Source organism: Mustela nigripes, chromosome 8, assembly GCF_022355385.1.
Source record: "Mustela nigripes isolate SB6536 chromosome 8, MUSNIG.SB6536, whole genome shotgun sequence".
Taxonomy (NCBI): Eukaryota; Metazoa; Chordata; class Mammalia; order Carnivora; family Mustelidae; genus Mustela; species Mustela nigripes.
The window spans coordinates 42,313,691-42,335,665 of NC_081564.1; the positions used below are offsets into that span (position 1 = coordinate 42,313,691).

A 21,975-nucleotide genomic window follows, 5' to 3' on the forward strand; every position below is an offset into this window, starting at 1 on the left:
ACTAGATGAAGAGCTTATAATTTCATTTAAAATTTTGATTCCTTCATGACATTTCAATCTTTGTCCACTTGCTTTGTTTAAGCCTTGAAATCCTAAACTTTTGGAATCCAGTGTTTGTCTGCTACAGCAGCCTTTCTGAAATATGAGTCCAGGTGTTGGCAAACTTCAGGCCCTCAAGCTGTTTTTCTATAGACATGAAGCTAAGAATGCTTTTTCATTTTTAAAGGGTTGTAAAAGGTAAAAAAGAATATATAACAGAGATACATATGTGGCCTACAGAACCTAAAACAGTTATTAACCAATTGTGTTTTAGGAGTCATTTCCCATACATACATTGAAGCTTCTGCCTACTATGTATACATGGAAGACATTCAACTAAGAAATAATCATGACCTTGTCAGAAGCCCAACATCAAACTATGAGAAATTAAAAAAACAAAACAAAACAAAAGCTATGAGAAATTTATACCTGAGGGACCTGAAATTCCTTAGGAACTATAAAGAATTAATATAGAAACTAAGTTCTTTTTTTTACCATGATATATCTTTGTATATATGTTGAATCTCATGTAAATTGTGTGCACTTTTAAATGCATATGAGCTCTGAGTCACATTTAAATTAAAAACTAAACTGAAGTTTAGGGAGCACTGAAATAGGATAAACATCAACAATAAAGCATGTTATAAACTTTCCTTAACTTCACCAACATCTAAAAATTAAAAATTAGATTCAGTTAAAACCACTGTTGATAAACGTATGGATCATGGTCTTCCTTGAAAGCAAAGGCACTTCAAAGTTCAATCATACCCAAAAGATCACAGACTTAAAGAATTTAAAAACTGGAATGATATCTGAGTCACCTATTCTAATTTCTCTGGTTTGTAGATACAGAAGGCAGGTGAAGTGACTTTTACACAGGTAGTAAGTTGTATATAAAAAAGCTGGGAGGGCCACCTGGGTGGTGCAGTCAGTTGAAAGTCCGATTCTTGGTTTCCACTGGGGTTGTGATCTTAGGGTCTCAGGATCCAGCCCTGCCTCAAGCTTCGTAGTCAGTGTGGAGTCTGTATGAGTCTGTTTGGGAAACTCTCTCCCACTGATGCCCCCTCCCTGTCCCTGCACCCTCTTTCTCAAATTAATCAATCTTAAAAAGAAAAGCCTAGAAAAGCAATTTAGGAAAGTGAAGTATGAAGTTTTTAAAATACATATATAAGGTTACTTTCTCAGTTTTATATTCAGATCTATTTTAAGCCTAGTCCCTGAGAAATAAGATTGCACAACACTCTGCTAAAAACCAAAGGGAGATCCTAATTTCCGTTTCCATAGTCACAAAAACTGACCCTAACCTCTCTCCACAGAATTATAGCTAATATCAAGCCCCAAGAGACCCTGAACTACATTCCCATCCTGTGACTAAGGTTAAAAGGACTACCCCTCCCCCAAATTTCCCCTGAGCCATCTGGCAACTTCCCTGCATATCTGTTTTGATTAGGTAGTATGGATGCTGTTGCTAATAGGAATAGAAAAATATGTGAGAAGTTGGGAGAGGCAGGGATCTTTTTGAAAATGAATTCATTATATTACCATTACCAAAACTGTTCCTTTACTATTAGTTACATTCAATCTTTTTCCTTTTAGATTCATAAAGACTGCTGATATTTGTAGTCGTAAACTTCCCAAGAACCTAATCCTTTATTTTTAGTGGGATTGTTTCTGTAATTGAGTTTCTATTTCTGCCAACAATGCACAAGGAATTCCCAGGTTTTAATAGTGATAATCTTCTCTCTGGATTAGTCCCACTTTGAGTAAGGCTTTTGTAAATTAGGTACATTTTAAAATTAAGTTCGTGGTAATCCAGCTATAAAATTGGAAATACCACATTACTGACCTCACAGGGGTGCCTGTCACGGTGAACAAATTATAGTATGACAGAAAAGTAAGCATTATCCTGAAAGAGAGAGAAACCACTTCAAGATCGCTTTTTTTTTTTTTGGAGAGAGAGTGCATGTGAATCTCAGGCAGGCTCTAGGCCCAGCGCAGAGCCCAACACAGGGATGGATCTCATGTCCCTGAGATCATGACGTGTGCCAAAATCGAGTCAGATGCTTAACCAGCTGAGCCACCCAGGTGCCCAAGATCATTTTCTTAGAGAATAATATGATCAAAACTATGTTACTTTATACTTAAAAATGATTAATATGGTAAATGCTTTAGCCACAATTAAAAAATAAACATTTAAAAACTATCTTCTGTTGATAAAATGTGGCATTCACAAAGTGGAATATTATTCATCCTTAAAATGGAAGAAAAATTCTCTTTTAAATTTGAATTTTTTAAACTGAAGTATAATTACAGTATTATAGTAGTTCCTGGTATACAATACAATGATTCTACAATTCAATACATTACTCAGTGCTCATTGGTTAAGTGTGCTCTTAATCCCCTTCACCACCTATATCACTCACATCCCTCTAGCAACCACCAGTTTGTTCTCCGTATCTAAGTGCCTATTTTTTGTCTTTTTTGTTTGTTCTTTTGTTTCTTAAATTCCACTTATGAGGGGCGCCTGATGGCTCAGTGGGTTAAAACCTCTGCCTGCGGCTCAGGCCATGATCCCAGGGTCCTAGGATCGAGCCCCGCATTGGGCTTTCTGCTCAGCAGGGAGCCTGCTTTCACCTCTCTCTCTCTGCCTGCCTCTCTGCCCACTTGTGATTTCTGTCTGTCAAATAAATAAATTAAAATCTTTAAAAAAAAAAATTCACTTATGAGTGAAATCAAATGGTATTTGTCTTTCTCTGACTTACTTCAATCAGCATTATACCCTCCTTTTTTTTTTATGGCTGAGTAATTATTCCATTGTGCATATATATACATATATATACATACACACACACACCACATGTTCTATATCCATTCATCTATGGAGGGACACTTAGGTTACTTCCATATCTTGGCTACTGTAAATGTGGCAATAAACATAGGGGCACATGTATCTTTTTCAAATTAGTGTTTTTGTATTCTATGGGTAAATAACCAGTAGTGGAATTACTGGGTCATGTAATAATTCTGTATTTTTTCTTTTTTAAAAAGACTTGTTTATTTTAGAAAAAGAGAGTAAGCACAGGAGGTGGAGGGGTAGAGGGAGCCAGAGAGAAAATATCCCCAGCAGACTCTCCACTGAGTGCGGAGCCTGACCCTGGCTCAATCCCCAGGACCCTGAGATCGTGACCTAAGTCAAATCAAGAGCTGGATGCTTAACTGACTGAGCCACCCAGGTGCCCCTAGTAATTCTATTTTTAATTATTGAGAAACCTCCACAGTTTTCCACAGTGGCTGCACCAATGTGCATTCCCACCAAAGGTGGGAGAGGCACAGGAGGGATCCTTTTTCTCCATATCTAAAAAAGAAGAAAATTCTGATACATGTCATAACACAGATAAATCTTAAGAATATTACACTAAGATGAAAAACACAGATACAAAAGGATAAATATTGTATGACTCCCCTTTTATGAGACAGTCAAATTAATAGAGTAGAATGGTGGTTACCAGGGGCTGGAAGGAGGGAGAATGGGAAGTTATGATTTAATTGGCATAGAATTTTAGTTTGGGATGATAAAAAGGTTCTGGAGATGTAGAGTAGTGATGGTTGCACAAAAATGTGACTGGACTTTATGCCACTGAACTGTACACTTAAAAATGGTTAAAACAGTAAATTTTATGTTATGTATATTTTACCATAATAAGAAAAAAAATTACCTTGAAGGTCTCCAATCATCTCAGAATCATGACCTCTGTCTCTTCGTTCAGCTTCTAATACAGCTTGCAGCTGGTAATAGTCCTTGTCCGTCTGTGTCTTGGAATTCTCTAAAATTCTATTTCTCTCCTGCAATTCTCTGTTTAGGGACTCTAGCTGACTAACTGACTTACTCATCTCTGTGTGACTCTTCCTTAATCTGACAGCTGTGTCTGATTCTGTTCTAAGTAAGTCATTGGCTTCTTCTAGCTATTGGGGGGAAAAAAAAGAGCAAGAGAATAGGTTTTTGACCAAAATACCAACTTATTTTAATTAATCATAATTTAAAAAAATCTTATTCCAAAAGCTCACCTGCTTTTGTAATTGTGCCAGCTTCTCATTAGCAAGCTGTGAATTTTGACTGACTTTCTTTAAGTCTTCCAACTGATCCTTTAATGTAGAAACTAGAAAATGAAGGAAAAAATTTAGAAATTAGAAAGTTGTCATAGAGGAAACATATAAATCCTTTAGAAAAATGAAACTGAGGGGGCGCCTGGGTGGCTCAGTGGGTTAAAGCCTCTGCCTTCAGCTCAGGTCATGATCTCAGGGTCCTGGGATCAAGCCCCACATCCGGCTCTCTGCTCAGCAGGGAGCTGTTTCCTCCTCTCTCTCTGCCTGCCTCTCTGTCTACTTGTGATCTCTGTCGGTCAAACAAATAAATAAAATCTTTAAAAAAAAAAAAAAAAAAGAAACTGAGTCTTAGGCCACAGTCAGTTACAATAGGTTCACTCCCAAAGCCAACTTTCATCATGGAAGTATTTATACTTAAATTCAACAATAGAGAATGTAGCAGATTTGTTTCCATTGTTGTAATACTTCAAATTTTTTTAATACCTTAATAAAGTCAATCTCTTAGTGAAATGTTATAAACCTAGCTCTATTATTTATTTTTGAATAGCACAAATCTTTGAATAGTTCAATATCTGAAAAATGGGTCAAAATTCAAAAGGTACCAAACGGTCTGGGGTGTAGAATAAGCCTTCCCCCCTCCATGGTCTCAGTCCCTCTACCTGTCCTCCTACACAATTATTACTTAATTCTTACATACTCTTTCTAAGACAGTGTCTATAGCCTAAAACATAAAAACACAAACATTAATATGTTTTCGCATGCATTTCTATACATCCATTCAAGCATATCTAAATAAGCTTTTTTTAAAAAAAAGATTTTATTTATTTATTTGACAGAAAGAGAGAGGTCACAAGTAGGCAGAGAAAGAGAGGGGAAGCAGGCTCCCTGCTGAGCAGAGGGCCCAATGCGGGGCTGGATCCCAGGACCCGGAGATCATGACCTGAGCCGAAGGCAGAGGCTTAAACCACTATGCCACCCAGGCAACCCTCTAAATAAGCACTCATGTTTTAAACAATCTTTACTATTTTTTTCGATTAAAGATACATCTTAGACATAATGCTATAAATATCTTGTTTATATGTCAGCATATGTGTGCACAAATGCATACATAAAATAAACTAGAAATGAAATCACTGGATCAAAGGGTGTAGAAGCAAAAGCTATTTTAAATGTTTTTCTAATACTAATATGAAAACACATGAAATCTTAGTTAATGGTTCTCAAATGGCTGCTTGTTAGATAGAAGTACCTGGAGAGCTTATACAAGAAACCAAGGCCCAGGCCACATATCTAGATCAACTAAATTAGAATTTCCGGAGCTTAGGCATCAGTAGTCTTTTTTTTTTTTTTTTTTTTAAAGATTTTATTTATTTATTTGACAGAGAGAAATCACAAGTAGATGGAGAGGCAGGCAGAGAGAGAGGGAAGCAGGCTTCCTGCTGAGCAGAGAGCCCGATGCGGGACTCGATCCCAGGACCCTGAGATCATGACCTGAGCCGAAGGCAGCGGCTTAACCCACTGAGCCACCCAGGCGCCCCAGGCATCAGTAGTCTTTAAAGCTTCCCAAGAGATTCCAATATGCACACAAGGATGAAAATCACTCTTTTAGCTAAAACATTATTACTGACTTTGATATGTTATACATTTATCTTGGGACATGGGTAATTAGTTCATCAGGTGTCTTAGGATTGTGGCTTCAAAAATATATCATAGGCCCTAAATTTAAGACAACCTCATGACAAAGACTTCAAGAACAGTGTTAGAAATTCCAGGGCTTTTCAAAAGTAGTAACAATTTACCTTCATTTTCTACATTCCTCCTTTTCTCATTTTCCTGTTCCGCTTTTCTCTGGTACTCATTAATTCTATGCTGTAGCAACATTTTCTCCTTCTCAATCTGAGAAACTGTAGATTCTAGGTTTCTTCTTTGATTCCCCTGAAAACATAAGGATACAAGTCACCATTGCAAATTAAACTATTTATTTAGAGGAATACTGTGTTTTTTAAAAATAAAACACACAAAGACTTAAGACGGATATTTTGTTTCAAAATCGGAAAATACCGCTAATGACAACTTTCTAAGAACAGAATTAGCTAGCCTTATAAGAGATAGAACCCCCTTTTCAAACCAGATATGGAAATTTTTCAGATTTTTAAATCCATAATATAAAAATGAATCTTATCAGAGAGCTGCTTTATTAGTTTAAGATGACCAGAGAGCATTGTATTACCAATATTTTGGTTGATTTACAATTCTAAATTAAAGACATTAGGTATGAAAGATAATAATTACACATTTGGTAATTAAATGGTGTAGAACTCAAATGGTACCAGATGCTAGTGTGTCTCCCTTAATCCTCTTCCTGTCTCAACAATTTACCTTTTCTAAGATGTTCTATGTATCTACATACTAATGGATATTAAAAAACAATGAAGGAAATACTTATTTTAGAAAATGAAACCACACGAGAGGGTAGGGTTAAAGAAAAAAAAAATACCCAAACCACCACCATATTGTTTCTGAGTTACCATTTCCAGCATTTCTTGCTTTTGATGCTTCATTTTTATCTTTAAGACTCCACACTGGGGTAACTTCCTTTCTTGTGTTTTTTTCTGGGCTTCCCCATCACCAAACAAAACTCATATTTTAAGTAAAATGCTGTTAGATTTAGTAAAATTTGAGGAGATCATCCAAGGTCTTTCCAATTCGAAGATTAACTTAATTTTTTTCATTTTTAAAGTTTGAAATAATTATACATTTCAGAAGGTTGCAAAAATAGTACTGAGAGGTTTCATGAACACTTCATGAAACTCATGAAATTCTAGTTTCATTCCCCTAACATAGATTTTATGTAACAACAGTACAGTAACAGATCAGGAAATTGATACTCAGTTAAAGTGTGTGTAGTCCTACGTTATTCTAGCTCATGTGTAGATTCACGTAACCACCACACCAGTCAAGATAGAGAACTGTTCCATCAGCAAAACCAACTCCTTCTAGCCAGCCACTACTTATAGCTGCACACATCACCCTTCTCCCACCACCCATATCCCTGGCAACCAATAATAGGTCCTCCCTCTGTATTAATTTTGTCATTTTTTTGAGAATGTTATATTAACGGAATCATACAGTATGGACTTTTTGGGACTCGCTTTTTACAGTGAATATAATGCCCATGAGATCCATCTGGGTTGTATGTTATCAATAGTTCATGCCTTTTTGTTGCTGAGTAGTACACCATGATACAGATATATCAAAGTTGGTTCAACCATTCACCTATGGTAAGGACATTGTGATTATTTCTAGTTTTTGGCTATTAACAAATAAGGCTATTATGAACAAGAGTACACAGGTTTTTTGAGGATCTGTTTTCAGCTTTTCTGGGATAAATGCCCAAAAGTGCAATTGCTGGGTCACCTGGTAGTTGCATGTTTAGTATTTTAGGAAACTGCCAAAGTATTTTCCAGATTGACTGTACAACTTTACATTCCCATCTATAATGTATGAATGAACCAGTTTTCCTGTATTCTTGCCAGTTTTAGTACTGATACTATTTTTTATTCTACTTGTTCTAATGATTATAAAATGATATCTCATGGTAGTTTTATTTGCATTTCCCTCATGGTTAATGATGTTAAACATCTTTTCATGTGTTTGTTATCTACTCTGAGAAAAGATACATGTATTCTGCCAATTTTCAAATGGGATATTTGTTTATTTACTGTTAAGCTTTAGAGTTCTTTAAATATTCTACAGATTCCTTTTTGAGATACATAGTTTCCAGTCTATATCTTGTCACTTCATCTTCTTATCATGGTCTTTCACAGAACAAATCCTGATGAAGTCCAATTTGTTGAATTACTATTCTTATGTGAATCATGTTTGTGGTGTCATGTCTAAGAACTTTTCACCAAGCTGTAAGCCCCAAGAATTTTCACTTTTTTTTCCTAAAAGTTTTATGTTCACCTTTAAATGTATGACCCATTTTGAGTTAATTTTTACATAAAATATGAGACTTAAGTTGAGGTTCATATCTTGGTCTATGGATATCCAACTGCTCCTGTACCACTTGTTAAAAATTGCTTTTGAACCTTTGTAAAAAGTCAGTAGGCTGTAAACAAGAGATAACAATGTGTGGTTATCTCTGTAGTACTCTCTTGATTAGATTTAGTTATCTGGGTAATTCTAGTTTCATAAAACTCATTGGGGAGTGTTCCCTTCTTTTATATATTTGGGAAGAGATAGTGTAGAACTGGTACTAATTCTCCTTAAAACATTTGGTAGATCTCTCTAGTAAAACCACCTGGTCCTGGAGATTACTTTTTGGACAACTTTTATTTTTATGTTTTTTAAAGACTTATTTGAGAGAGAGCATGCATATGTGACCTAGTTGGGGGAGAGGCAGAGGAGAGAGCATCTTCAAGCAGACTCTCCACTGAATATGGAGCCTCATGGGGAGCTCAATCCCACAACCCATAAGATGGTCATGACGTAAGCCAAAACCAAGAGTCAGATGCTTAACCAAATGACCCACCCAGGAATCCCTAACTTTTGGGAAACTTTTAAATTATGAATTCATGATCGTTATATAGGGCTATTCAAATACTCTATTTCACATTGTGTGACCTGTGGTAGTTTATACTTTTGCAGTCACATGCTCTACCACTGAGCTATACCCTCTAGTTTGTACTTTTGGAGGAACTAGTCCAGTTTACCTAAATTTCACACTTATATGTTTAGGATTGTTTGTAGCATTCCTTTATAATCCTTTTGATTATCTATAGGGAGTCTAGTAATATGCCTGCCCTGTTTTATTCCTGATACTGATCATTTGTGTCCTCTTTTTCCTCTATCAATCTTGCTAGAGGTGTGTCAATTTTCCAAACAGCTGGCTTTCTGTTTTCATTGATTTTCCCTACTGTTTTTATTTTCAATTCCTTTGGTCACTGCTCTTATCTTTATTTCCCCTTCTGTCTAGCTTTGGGTTTATTTTGCACTTCTACATTCTTGAGGTAGAAGCTCTGATGACTGATTTGAGATTTTTTTCATCTTTTTAAATGTGTGCCTTTAGTGTATAAATCTCCCCTAGGCACTATGTCAGCTGCATCCCACAACTTTTGATATTTTATTTTCATTGTTCAAGTATTTTTTTAAAGATGAAGAACAATAACTTATTTTATTATTGAGGTATAGTTAACACACAATGTTGTGTTAGTTTCAGGAGTACAACACAGCAATTTGACAGTTCTCAATGTACGTGTAGTCACCATATAACATTATTACAATATACCTAGCTATATTCCCTATGTCATACATTTTATCTTCATGACTTATTTATTTTATAACTGGAAGTTTGTACCTCTTAATCCTCTTCACCTACTACATCACCCATATCCCAACAACCTTCAGTTTGTTCTCTGTATTTAAGAGTCTGTTTTTTTGTTTTGTTTTCTAGTTTCTACATATAAATGAAATTATATAGTCTCTTTCTCTGTCTGCCTTATTTCACTAAGCATAAAACCCTCTTGGACCATCTATCTTGTTGCAAATGACAAGATTTCGTTTTTTCTTATAAGCTATAACTCTTCAATATAACTTTATGAGGGGGCACCTGGGTGGCTCAGTGCTTCTGAAGGTGCTCTCTCCCTTTCCCTCAGCCCTTCCTCCTGCTTGTGCTTTCTCTCTCAAATAAACAAACAAATCTTAAAAACAAAACAAAACAAATAAACATCAACTTTATGGGACATAATTAACATTCCAACATATTCTTCCATTCCCATTAAGACTTACTCTTTGATCTATGGATTATTTAGAACTGTGTTGTTTAGTTTCCATATGTTTGCAGATTTGCCCAATATCTGTTAGTCATTCTAGTTTGATTACATTTTGGTCAGAGAACACACTCTATGATTTTAATTTTTTTAATTTGTCGAAGTTTGTTCAGGATATGGTCTATGTTGGTATGTATTGAGTGTTTGAAAAGAATGTGTATTTTGCTGTTGTTGGGTACAAGATTCTAGAACTGTTAAAAAGATCTTGTTGGCTGATGGTGTGGTTGAGTTCTCCTGTACATGGATTTTTGGTCTATACAGTGATACTGGAGTCTCCAACATAATTGTGGATTTGTCTATCTTTTCAGTTTTATCAGCTTTTATTTCACATATTTTATAGCTCTGTTATTTGGTGGATACAAATTTATGAATGCTATGCCTTCTTAGTGGATTGAATTTTATCTGTTTTTTAGAAATGAAATATCCAAAGCTGAGGATTTGCAAAATGGATTTCTTACATACTTAGAGCTTAATAAATTGTGCTACATACACACTGACCAATGTAAGTTGGTGAAATATTGTACCTATTTGTATTACATGTGTATGTATGTATGTATATATATATATATATATATATATGTATTAAATGTATATGCATATCCAAAGCTACAAATGAAAAAAACAAAAAACAAGCCACTGACAAATACTATTCCTTAAGAAAAGAGAAAATGAAGACAGCACAAAACCATTAAAAGATTAAATCTGAAAAAAAAAAAAAGGAAGAAATCAACAAGGCTATAAAAAGTATACTTCTTTTTAGGGTACTCTCTATACACATAATGAAAAGACATTATAAGGTGATCAAAAGGAAGACAATGTATTATATATTTGCAAACAAACAACTGATTCATGAAATGTTTCCCTACTAAAGACTTATTAGGTGATCATGGAAAACATGAGTAATTCTAAAATCAATACATTCCCCATTTGATCACATAAAATTATGTTAAAGTCCTTTTAAAAAGGACTTTTTAAAAATTGTACTCTTTCCTCTTTTCTATTTGTCTCTTTCTGCTGTAGCTCCAGATCCCATTTGATTCTCTTGCTCCTTTCTCACTTTTCAAATGTTAAGAACCACTGAAATGAAATTTATGTACTAAAATTTTAACATGGTTCTAAAATAAAAGTACACACACAAAGGAAACAGAAGTATAATCTAATCTATATCAGTTGAAGCTGCAGCTCCTAAGTAATGCTTCATCAGAGTTCTTTGACTCTCTTCTATACATCAACGTATAAAGTTCAAATGCAATTTTCTTAGAAAACAAAACAATCTGAAAAAGGAAAAAACTCTCAAAAAGGAAAACTTCTGATTAGAAAACAAAAGTACCTCTTCATCCAATTCTTTCATTATCTTGTCTAGCTTTATCTTTGAAGTTCTGTAAAAACAAGAGCAGTAAAGATTAGAAATATGTTTTTTATTGCCCAGTGGTGGAATACCACATTCATTACTTTCCCACTTAACAAAGATGTCTTAACATCTTTGGTGCTGTGGATTCCTTTGGCAGTCTAGGGAAGCCTGTGGCCTTTTCTCAAAATAATGTATTTTAAAATATAAAATAAAATCTAGGATTTAAAAAAAACAAAAATACATTAAAATTCAGTCTTAAGTTTAAAAAAATACATGAGGGTGACCAGGTGGCTCAGTCAGTTAAGCATTCAACTTTTGAATTTTGGCTCAGGTCATGATCTCAGGGTCATGAGAGGTCGAGCCCTGTTTAAGACCACCCCCTCTCCATGCTCGCCAGCATATGGGCGCCCTCTCTCTCTGTCTCTCCTTTAAATAAATAAATAAAATGTATGTTTCAGTAGTATGTGTGCTTCTTTATTAATACATTAAACCACAAGATCTAGTGGTAGTAATTTCAAAGTAGTGATAAGCGCAAATGATATTTAGGAATAACAACTATAATATATGAAAATATTTATGTTATCTATTAGTAATAAAAAATTCACAACTATTGCTAATAAATGTAGACTACTGCTTTTGTTTATAGTAGAAAGAAATGCTGAATTTTCCTTATAAGTTATGGAAAACACTTTTTCTCATCCAAGTTTAAGAACTTGAATTCTATCCATGCACCCTCTGGGGGAGGTCTACGGATTCCAAGTTAAGGATCCTTGAACTCCCTCACACAGTACTTGCTAATAAATAAAAATTAGCTACTTAAGCTTTATACAAGATTAAATAATGAAGGGCAACGTGGCATATATAACTGAGTAAATGTACCATGGAACAACCCAGTCAAAAAATTGAGATAAACTGAAAGTGTATTATCTCCACAATTTGTTTTCTTTGGCTCTGAACACAATCCTTGGCTTCAAATCTGCATGTACAATGTTTCACATGGATGCTTCATCAAATACCTCACTCAGCATGCCCAAAATGTTATTCCCTCTGCTCCACACCCTTACCCCATATCATTTTGTTTTTTTCTAGGTATCCCTAAGACAACCTAAGATTCATCCTTGACTCATCTTCCTCTCTCATTCCCATTTAGTTGAATAAATGTCAAGTGCTGCCAACTAACCAGAGTTCTTCTTAAAAAGTAAAATTTTATCAGTTTTTTACTTAGTTGAATGACTTTCAATATTTTTCCATCATCTTCAGGATATATTCCAAGTTCCTTAGCTTGTCAAAAACAAAGTCCTCTAAGACCTAGATTCTGTCAACCTTCCTACCCCCATCTCAGGCTTCCCCCTTTCCCCTAACATTTTCCTATCATTGCAGGCCACTCTGACCATTCCTACTTCTTCCTCAAATTGATACCCTACACTACCACAATCACTAGTTTAATTTTGGGTAAAGAAACTTCTTGTCATATTTATTTCCATTTCCTTCCCTTATTTCCATATTTCATAATTGGGAATTTTTTCCAAATCCTGGGATCAGTTAATTATTTACTTATATTGTGTTTTTTTCTGAAAAAAGTTTGTATTATACACTTATGTTTTTAATCTATCCGGAACAGTTTGCAATGAGAATATTACTTGTTTCCTCTTTGGCTCAATCACAAAATTGCAAGTTCCCCAATTCCATTTGTTGAATACTTATTAATCTCTATGTTACTGCTGTATTTCATTTGTTCAATACCATCCACAAAAAATATATAAAGTTATTGTTTGTAGTTAATCAACATTTTGCTAGGTTATTTCAAATAGTTTTGATTATATATTTCATAAATATACAGATTCTTATTAGATTTAATGAATCTTACATTTAATAACATTTATATTTTAGGAAGCACCTTATTTAATGTCAACTAATTTGCCCTTTCAGTCAGATAATTAAAATGGCAGAAAAAAGTAACAAGTCAGGCACTAAGTGAATCAGCATTATAGTTTTTTAATCAAAACTGCCAGGAACAAATGCACTTTAAATATTATGAGGACAATATATCTGTAACTAATGCCAACTTAAATATTACTTTCCAATTCTAGCCAAGACATTCTTCATTGAATGAATATAACCAGCAACTTTTAAACCTCCACTTCATTTCCAATTACTTTTCAAGTGTTTTATAGAGGGCAAGTTTTAAAATAAGTATGTGCTATACAATTTTTAGTATTGAAAATATAAAAAGTACTTTCTCACCTGCACTTCTGCTCCATTTCATCTTTTAATTGCATTTCATTATGCAGCTGTTCTTCCAGCTTATAAATTGTTTTTTGCAAATTTTCCTGCTTTAATTAAAAACAAAATAAAACAAAACTCATCCTACTAAGAATATTCATAGAGAACTTAAAAATAACAAATATGATACCATTCCTTTTTCCTTTCTATCTGAAATTGCTATTAACTTAATAAGCATTTTTTCAACACCTAGAAATATGTCAGGCACTGTGGTAGGCATTAGTAATATAAAAAATTAAGATTTGGTCCCTGTGCTCAAGAGGCTAAGAATTAAACAGAGGGGCATAAAGGAATAGGAGGGTGAAAAGAACCTACAATAATCCAAAGACACAAACAAATATTACAATATAATGTGGTGATGACAGGGTTATATATAAGATGTTCTGAAGGAGGGAAGGGGTCACATCTAATTCTGCCAGGAAAATGTAATGTTTGAGATCAGACCTATAAGATAAAGATATTTACTAAGTGGAGAAGGCAGTAGAAAAAAAGGCATTTTAGACAGAATGAATGAGTCTAAAAGTATAGAAGAAGAAAATATGATATATTTTGTATACAGAAAGAAATAAAGTATATGCAGAGCACAGAACATAATACAGAGAATGAGTCTCATAAAATCTGAAAAGGTGAGCGAGACTATGATTATTGTAGGCAAAAACAGTAGTTAGGGACTTTAACCTTTAAGAATTTTAAAATGGCAAACAACATAGTACTGGCATTTTAGAACCATCACTTCAGTAACAATAAGGTGAAGAGAGTAGAGGGCAGACAAATTCTAATCAAAGTAACCAGTTAACAGGATTTTGAGATGGTTCAGGCAAGAGTATATACGATTGACATGAGGCAGAGGCTACAGGAAAGAAGAGGAGGAAATGAATAACTGTGTTAGTCAGAAGGTAGAATTTATAACCTAACAACTGATTAGAAATAAGAAAAGAGATGAATAACTGCAGCATACGGAATATAGTCAGTTACATTATAATAAAAATGTATGGTGACAGTTGGCAACTACACTTAGTTACAGTGAGCATTGTGTAATGTATAGAATTGTCAAGTCACTATGTTGTATACCTGGAACTACTGTATCACTGTATGTCAACTATACTTCAATAATAAAAAATTTTTAAAGATCAAAGTAGGATTATTTTCTAAAAAGTGTCAACATAAGAAAGAAAGGTGAAAGAAAGGCAGCCAGGAAGGAAGGAAGGAAAAAGAAAGAAGAGAAGAGGAACAGAGTACCATACAAAAGATAGGCAACACAGTAAGAACTGCTGAGGAAGGGTTAGAGAGAGAACTATTGAATTTAGCTCTGGCCTAGACTGAGGTACCTGAAAGAAGCACAAAAAGAGAAATCCAGTCAAAGAGAGAGAGGAGAGATACAGGTCTGGAGTTTAGAAGAGCAAGCTGTACATACACAAGATTACTTATAGAAAATGATCAGAAAGCAAAGATCAGAATCACCTTGAGAAACATTTAACAACTAAAGGCGGCGCGGAGGAGCGGGGAGGTGGAAGAGGAGGAAGGAAGAGAGCCTGCAAAAAGGACTGAAAATATAATCTAAAGTGGTGGGAAGGAAATAATGGGAACATCAAAGAGTTATGGAAGTTCCAAGGAGGAGGGATTATCAGTGTCATTTGCAATAAAAAAGAAAATTTAAGACAGGAATGAAAATTATTCAATTTGTCAACTGCAACGCTGTTCATTAGCATCTCTGCTGGAAGGCTTTAAAGGAAGAGTTGAAAATTAAATTAGTTGACTTTTCTATTTATCTCCATGTTAACAGAAACAGTAAGAGACACCAAAGTTTTCTACTTCCCCTGTGATCTTACCAGAGCAAGATAAAAGATAGCAGCAGCCAGTGACAGGAACTCCTGGCAATTACCACTGAACAAGATCAGCCCAAAGAAACACGATTCCACTAAATATTTTTTAAAGTTCTATGTACTACTAATCCTACAGATAAGTAATACAGTGAGAGCTGGGTTATAGCAGCTCCTTACCATCACCCTCCTTAGGTCAAGTTTCTTTCAAGATTTCTGAGCTTGGGAAATAGCTCTGGTGAGATGAGAATTTAAAAGAGAGATCGTCAAAAGAGCTAACAAGTCCTCATACAGTCCATTCTCCTTTTCTTCCACTCTCCCTTCACCTTGCATGTTCTCTTAATTAAAGAATAAATGTATCAAGGAGAAAGAATTACATCAGCTTTTAAAAACTGATTGCTACCTCTTCCCCTCCCCCCAATACGTAGGCTACAGTACAAGAGTTTAAAGAATGGTCCAACAGTGGCCAAATAATTACTTCTAGTATTTTTTTAAGTAAGCTCTATACCCATCATGGGGCTTGAACTCACAACCCCGAGATCGAGTCAAACTCTACCAAATGAGCCAGCCAAGCACCACAATTAATGTCTAATATTTTAAAGAAGAGTCCTGGTCAACCCAAAAGGACTTTGTCTCAAATCTAAGTAAGATTTTTTTTTAAATGTCTCATGAACATAAGTTATATTGACAATAAAAAGGACTCCTGTCTCTAGTATTTACTTACAACAGTAATCTTCAGTGGACAAATCAGATGCTTGACTGGAATATACATTTGCTCCCTCTCCTTTCTGGCCATGAAATCCATCCTCTGCCCTACTTTTGCCTTGTAATCTACAGATTTCATTACCTGGATTTTACTGCCCTGTGACTTTAGGGTTCATTTGAACATATGAGAGACACCAGCAGCAAATCAGAAGGTGGGAGGAAGAAAATAATCATTCTCCCCACCCTTTGTCATATTGTGGTGCTGGCAGTATTCCATATTCTATGTTCCTCTTTGATGATGGTAGACTTTTCTGAGCTGTGGTAACAATACTTGTATCTCTTTGTCCCTTTAGACTGGGGACAATAACTTCCCCTTGCTGATAATCAATGGGTATTTTTGTATCCTTTATTCACTGCTCCCCTTGACCCTGCTCATAGCACTGTAAATAGCCCTTTCGTTAAACTCTCTTAATAAATAAACAAAATGTGATATATTCAGACACTAGAATATATTCAGTCTTAAAAAGGAATCAATTCCGATACATGTTACAATATGGAGAAATCCTGAGGATATTATGGCTAAGTCAAATAAGCCAATCACCAAAAGTCCAAATTGTATGATTCCACTTACATGAGGTACCTACTAGCATAATCAAATTCATAGAGACAGAGAAAGTAGGATAGTGGTTACTCAGGGCTGCAGGGAGTAGAATAAAGAGTTTAATGTGTATGAAGTTTTACTCTGGAATGAAGAAAAAGTTCTGGAGACAGATGGTGGTAGTTATATAATAATGTAAAGGTGATTATGACAATGAATTGTACTCTTAAAAACTAAATTTTATGTTATGTATATTTTATCATATACACAAAACTTGCTTTAGTTAAGGCTTCTGAATGTGTAATCTTTTGATGTCAAGATCCTTACTGATAAACTGATTTATTATAAATTCCTAATTCCAAAGATTAGAAAGACTTTCACTGTCAATATGTGTAGCAATTTATAGTTTACTAATGACCTCCACATAAAATATTCCCCTTGATATTCAGGCAAGAAATCAAGTTGGAAGGAGACAATAAGTAAAAAGTGCTATCAAAATTTAAGTTCACTAACTACACATTCAGAAGCAATACATACTTAAATATCATGTACACAAAATATACCATCCACAAAACAATTTTTTATAAAGTAATAAGAAAATACCTACCAAGCTTTTATCCACATTGGGGCTACTTCGGTTATCATTAGGATTTGCTGAAGATAAGTATCTGAGAGGAAAAGAGTTTTTAAAAGTAAAAAAAAAACAAAACCAAAAAACTCTTCAATATTCAATAACAACCAGTAATATATGCTATGTGCCTATTTTTTGTGCAGTATTGTACTTGCTATGCTTTTTCAAAGTTGAGTACAAATTCATAATTCTTTACTTAGGAAGTAAAAAGTGATATATATGTTAAATAAAATCCCCAGTTAGGTCAGAAGCAGCACTCTGTAATTATACACTTTACTATTCCTGCAGCAAAACATATGACTATTCATACCAAGTAGGATAAATTAAAAACCAAGAATCTCCAGTTAGTTCAAATTAGGTTTTTGGCCATGAGAGCAGCTTATGGAAGCTTTTGCCACCAAACAAATCACTAAGATGTTTTCAGTTTTTAGATCTTTGTGGTTTTATTTGTTTTTATTTTTTTAAGTAGGCTCCATGCCCAGGACTTGGACTCACAACCCTGACATCATGACCTGAGGCAAATCAAGAGTCAGGACACTTAACTGACTGAGCCACCCAGGTCCCCCAGTTTTTAGAGATTTTTGGATTAGGGATTGGGGATAAGGAATTGTTGACTTGTAAAGACATGAACAGAACTTCTCTCCCTGCCTCAATTATCCTTCAGCCAAGGATGATACTGCCTTTCTGGACAAAAAAGAGTTTTGCCTTAAGTGGTTAACATAACCTAAAGTTCAGGTGATGTCCTGCTAATCTTTTGAGACTCTAAGGCTTACAGGGTTCTTTCTTTAAATCCACTAAAGTCAGAATTACATCTAAGATAGTAGTGACCTTTAGAAGTCTTTATACATGAGATTAACACATTTAAACAGGTCATATAAAAAAAATTTTCTAAGCTCCCAAATGTTATATATAGGTGAGTTACTACGGCTGCTTCTGCTACTGCCTCTAACATGCTACAACTACCACTATTAATTCTTCTATCATAACCACCACTACAGTCACCACATTGGTTCATTAGGAGAAAACCCTCAAAAAGAAATCAAATAGCTACTATATACTTCTTAGTTGTTATAGGGCAGCTATTATCAGCTACATATTCATTATATATGAATTCAATGCATTCATTAATAATTAAAAAAAGAAGAAGAAAAGTTCCTTTAAGTACCATTAAACACATATTACAGTGCTCTAAAACAAAACAAAACAGGAAAATATATCACTTTTATGTTTTCTTTGGAAAATTACTTAGATCAACTACAGAATCAAATAATGAGAAGGCAGTAATAGGCACTAAGTAGCAGATTTGTAGAGAAATGGTCCCATTTAAAAAATGACAAATTCTAGGTTTAGCAGAACTTCATTCCATTAACTACCAAATGTCTCAGAAATTCAGTGTGGGATTCCACAACATGTAATGTAAATAAAAGCATATAGCAGCACCAGTGAAACCTGAATTAGATATGAAAACAGACCATTTGATCCCTAAGATCTTCTAAATTATGATATACTATACAAACTAAAGTTACTATTTGGCCTCTACAAAGTTAATAATATAACTTTGAATACAGCACTGGAAATGTTAAGGACACTACTACTTGTACACATCCATTCATTCTTCTACTTTTTGTCTTATTTTTTCTTTCAAAGTTATTTTATATATTATATTGCTGCTTTCATACAGAATTTGGTCATTTAGGTAACTTATGAAAAGTTTTAGATTATTACAAATATAGCTAAAAGTTTAACCTTTAAACTATTAAAATCATTCTTCACTTATGGAAGAATGGAAGATCTTTATTTCAACAATAAAGATCTCTAACTTTTGGTAATTGGAATTATGTTTGGATTTCAGAAGCAAGAATTTCAGAAGTTTCCTATTTCAGCCAGTAACTCATATTTATATATTATCATAAGGCTAATCAGTATTTTGCTGATTGTTAAAGATTAACCACACCTTTAACCATTCATGTAATAGGCAATTACTAAACAACGTTATGTTATTCAATAAGACAATGGTACTGAAGAACAAAATGCAATGTCTGCTTCTGAGAAACTTAGAAATTAGTTTGGGATATGCATCATATAGATACAAGGAAAAACCAGAGAACATAATCAAGTACATGACAATGTACTGTTACAAACAGTATATATAATGTTTATTTAACTCAAGATTACTTTTGTATAGATAAACCCAAATAAAGTCATTAACTGCTATGAACTACAGAAAATCCCAAAACATTGAGAGTTACTTATATCAACATTTCAAGTGCTTCAGAAATCAAGCCAGAGAAAAACTGATAAAAATAGGAAGGAAGGATGAATTTTTTTTGTAAAAATTCACCCTGAAACTTGTCACTGCATTTCAATATAAAATAGCTACAATATTATATTCCTGGGTGCTGGTGGGTAAGGATTAAAATACTGGACTTTACTAGGAGTCAAAAGTCAAGTACTACCTGTAATACTCGATGCAACAAAAAGTATTCAGTACTGTCTTATAGCTGGATTATAGGAGAAATATCCTAAGGTAGGATTAAATTGCATTCCTGTTTTCTAAACTTGAATCGGCTCTTACAAAAAAGTTTTGACTAAAATGACAAAATGCTTCACTTTAAAATATTATCCATTTCCTCACTAGGATATGAGCATCTTAAGAGAAGGTACTAACCATATTTTATTCATCTTTCTCCCTGCACCTTGGTGCTTAATAAATATTTGACAAAAAATAAGTTGGCAAACATGTTTTTTGTTTTTTTTTAAGCCCATCCTTTTTTTTTTAATAAACATAATATATTTTTAGTTGGCAAACATGTTTGTTGAATGAATGAATGAATGCTCTTGAATGAGATAATGTCAAATGTTTAATTTATATCTCACGTCCATTTGAAGACTAAACCTATCATTAGCTCATACTATTAACAGCTAACATTAACTGAGTGCTAATGTTCCAAATGTCCTACTGTTTTAATTAAACCTTACAGTAATGCTGTGAGACAAGTATTATCATCATCATCATCCCTATTTTTGAGGAAATGGAGGCATAAAAGGTTGAAATTATTTGCCCAAGGTCACAAGGTCTCACATGAAAGACATGGTAAATTCATTTAGTGATTTTTGGTGAGGAATCACTTAATTTTTGCATTACTAAAAATTATAGGCCTTTGTTAACATCAATATAGTAATGGTAACCCTGGAAAACTATTTGTTGTTCCGAAATGTATTATAAAACCAGAGCTCTCTGGATGATGAGATTAACCAAAATATTAGTATTGATATAATCTTTTAATATATTAATTGCTGTTAACTTGAACACATATATAATGCATTATTCAGCAACAATTTCTGAAATACAATATCCTGATAATGGAGAAGTCTAAAAGGAATGAACTATGAAATAATACAATTATCATGCATCACTGAAAAACAGCATATTATGGTATCTCTTAATATACCATTAAATGTTCTTGAAGTGATTTTTAGATATCCCTAAGAAAATAATAGACCACAACAAAATTATTACCTACCCCTGAAATCAATGCTTAGCATACTCACCTACGATTGCTATAATATGTAAATCCTACAAAAGGTAATTGATTGCCAACAAAAGCTTTAGGTATGGGGAATGTTTCTTCATCTCCTTTATCTTCTTCCAAGTCATCAAAATTACTTGTATCAATGTCACTACTTAAATCAGGTACAACTGGTGCTACAGCTAAAAATGGAAAGAAAATTAGCAGTTCCTTCAAACTTAATATTAAAATAAAGGAAAGCAAAGATTCCATACCAACTACTAAGTGTCTTACATACAAATTAAGTTGCAAACTACAAATTCCAAATGGGTTGAACCTTATTTTAGTTGATTATATTAGATTATTAATCAACTGATACTGATCATTCTAATTCTATGAAACAATTACCTTCAAAATCACCTATAATTATTATCTGTATTTCAAGTTTAAATTGAATATTACAAGTATTGGGGTTTTAAAATACATCAAAATATAAAATATGCAAAAGCAGTTAGGACTACAGAAAAGATTTTCAGAAACCATAGCATACTAAATTGTACTCAAAGATTCAAAGTTGATTGGTTTCAAATATAATATTTTTTTTGTTAATCTGCTGTATAGCAAGTCAGAAATTAAGGTTATGTCTTCATAGCCCTGGATAGACCTATTTGGTATTGAAATATATTTGTTCATCTAAAATCCAGATGGTCTGTTATCACTTCCCCAACTGATTATCTCTATAATATTAAGTCACAAGAAGCAATGTATTTTGAATTGCATTTTCAGGCTAGCCACCTTCCCTGAATTAAGTCATTAAGCGATAACTCAATGAGTTATTTATGAAATGGCTATTTAGGAAAAAAGGGCAGAGATACAAAACGGATACAATTTTCAAGAGTTATAAACCTGATGGAAAGTAAGGCTCATATATACTTAATTAAACAAAACCAAATATGGCAATGCTTCAGTTTTCATAATATGGGAGAGAATACCATTTGAAAGCAACACTACTACTATCTTAATTTGGAGCTTGAATATGCTACAGAGAGCCATCTAAAAATACATTTTAGAACAAAATGTGTTTCAGTTAAAGATATAATAGTA

At 33.9% G+C, this 21,975-nt stretch overlaps 1 protein-coding gene across 3 annotated transcripts in view; it reads right to left on the reverse strand.

Moving 5' to 3' along the window:
* Positions 1–21,975, reverse strand: part of ROCK1 (Rho associated coiled-coil containing protein kinase 1) — a 148,404-nt gene that overhangs the window by 47,441 nt on the left and 78,988 nt on the right. For 2 of the 3 annotated variants that reach the window (XM_059409314.1, XM_059409311.1), the window contains exons 10-16: positions 20,915–21,074; positions 17,339–17,399; positions 13,570–13,658; positions 11,305–11,353; positions 5,943–6,078; positions 4,105–4,196; positions 3,756–4,002 (exon numbers count right to left, since the gene is read on the reverse strand). In XM_059409314.1, coding sequence (XP_059265297.1) covers positions 3,756–4,002; positions 4,105–4,196; positions 5,943–6,078; positions 11,305–11,353; positions 13,570–13,658; positions 17,339–17,399; positions 20,915–21,074 — 834 coding nt within the window. The remainder of the gene's footprint in view (positions 1–3,755; positions 4,003–4,104; positions 4,197–5,942; positions 6,079–11,304; positions 11,354–13,569; positions 13,659–17,338; positions 17,400–20,914; positions 21,075–21,975) is intronic. The other variant, XM_059409313.1, reaches the window with a different exon arrangement.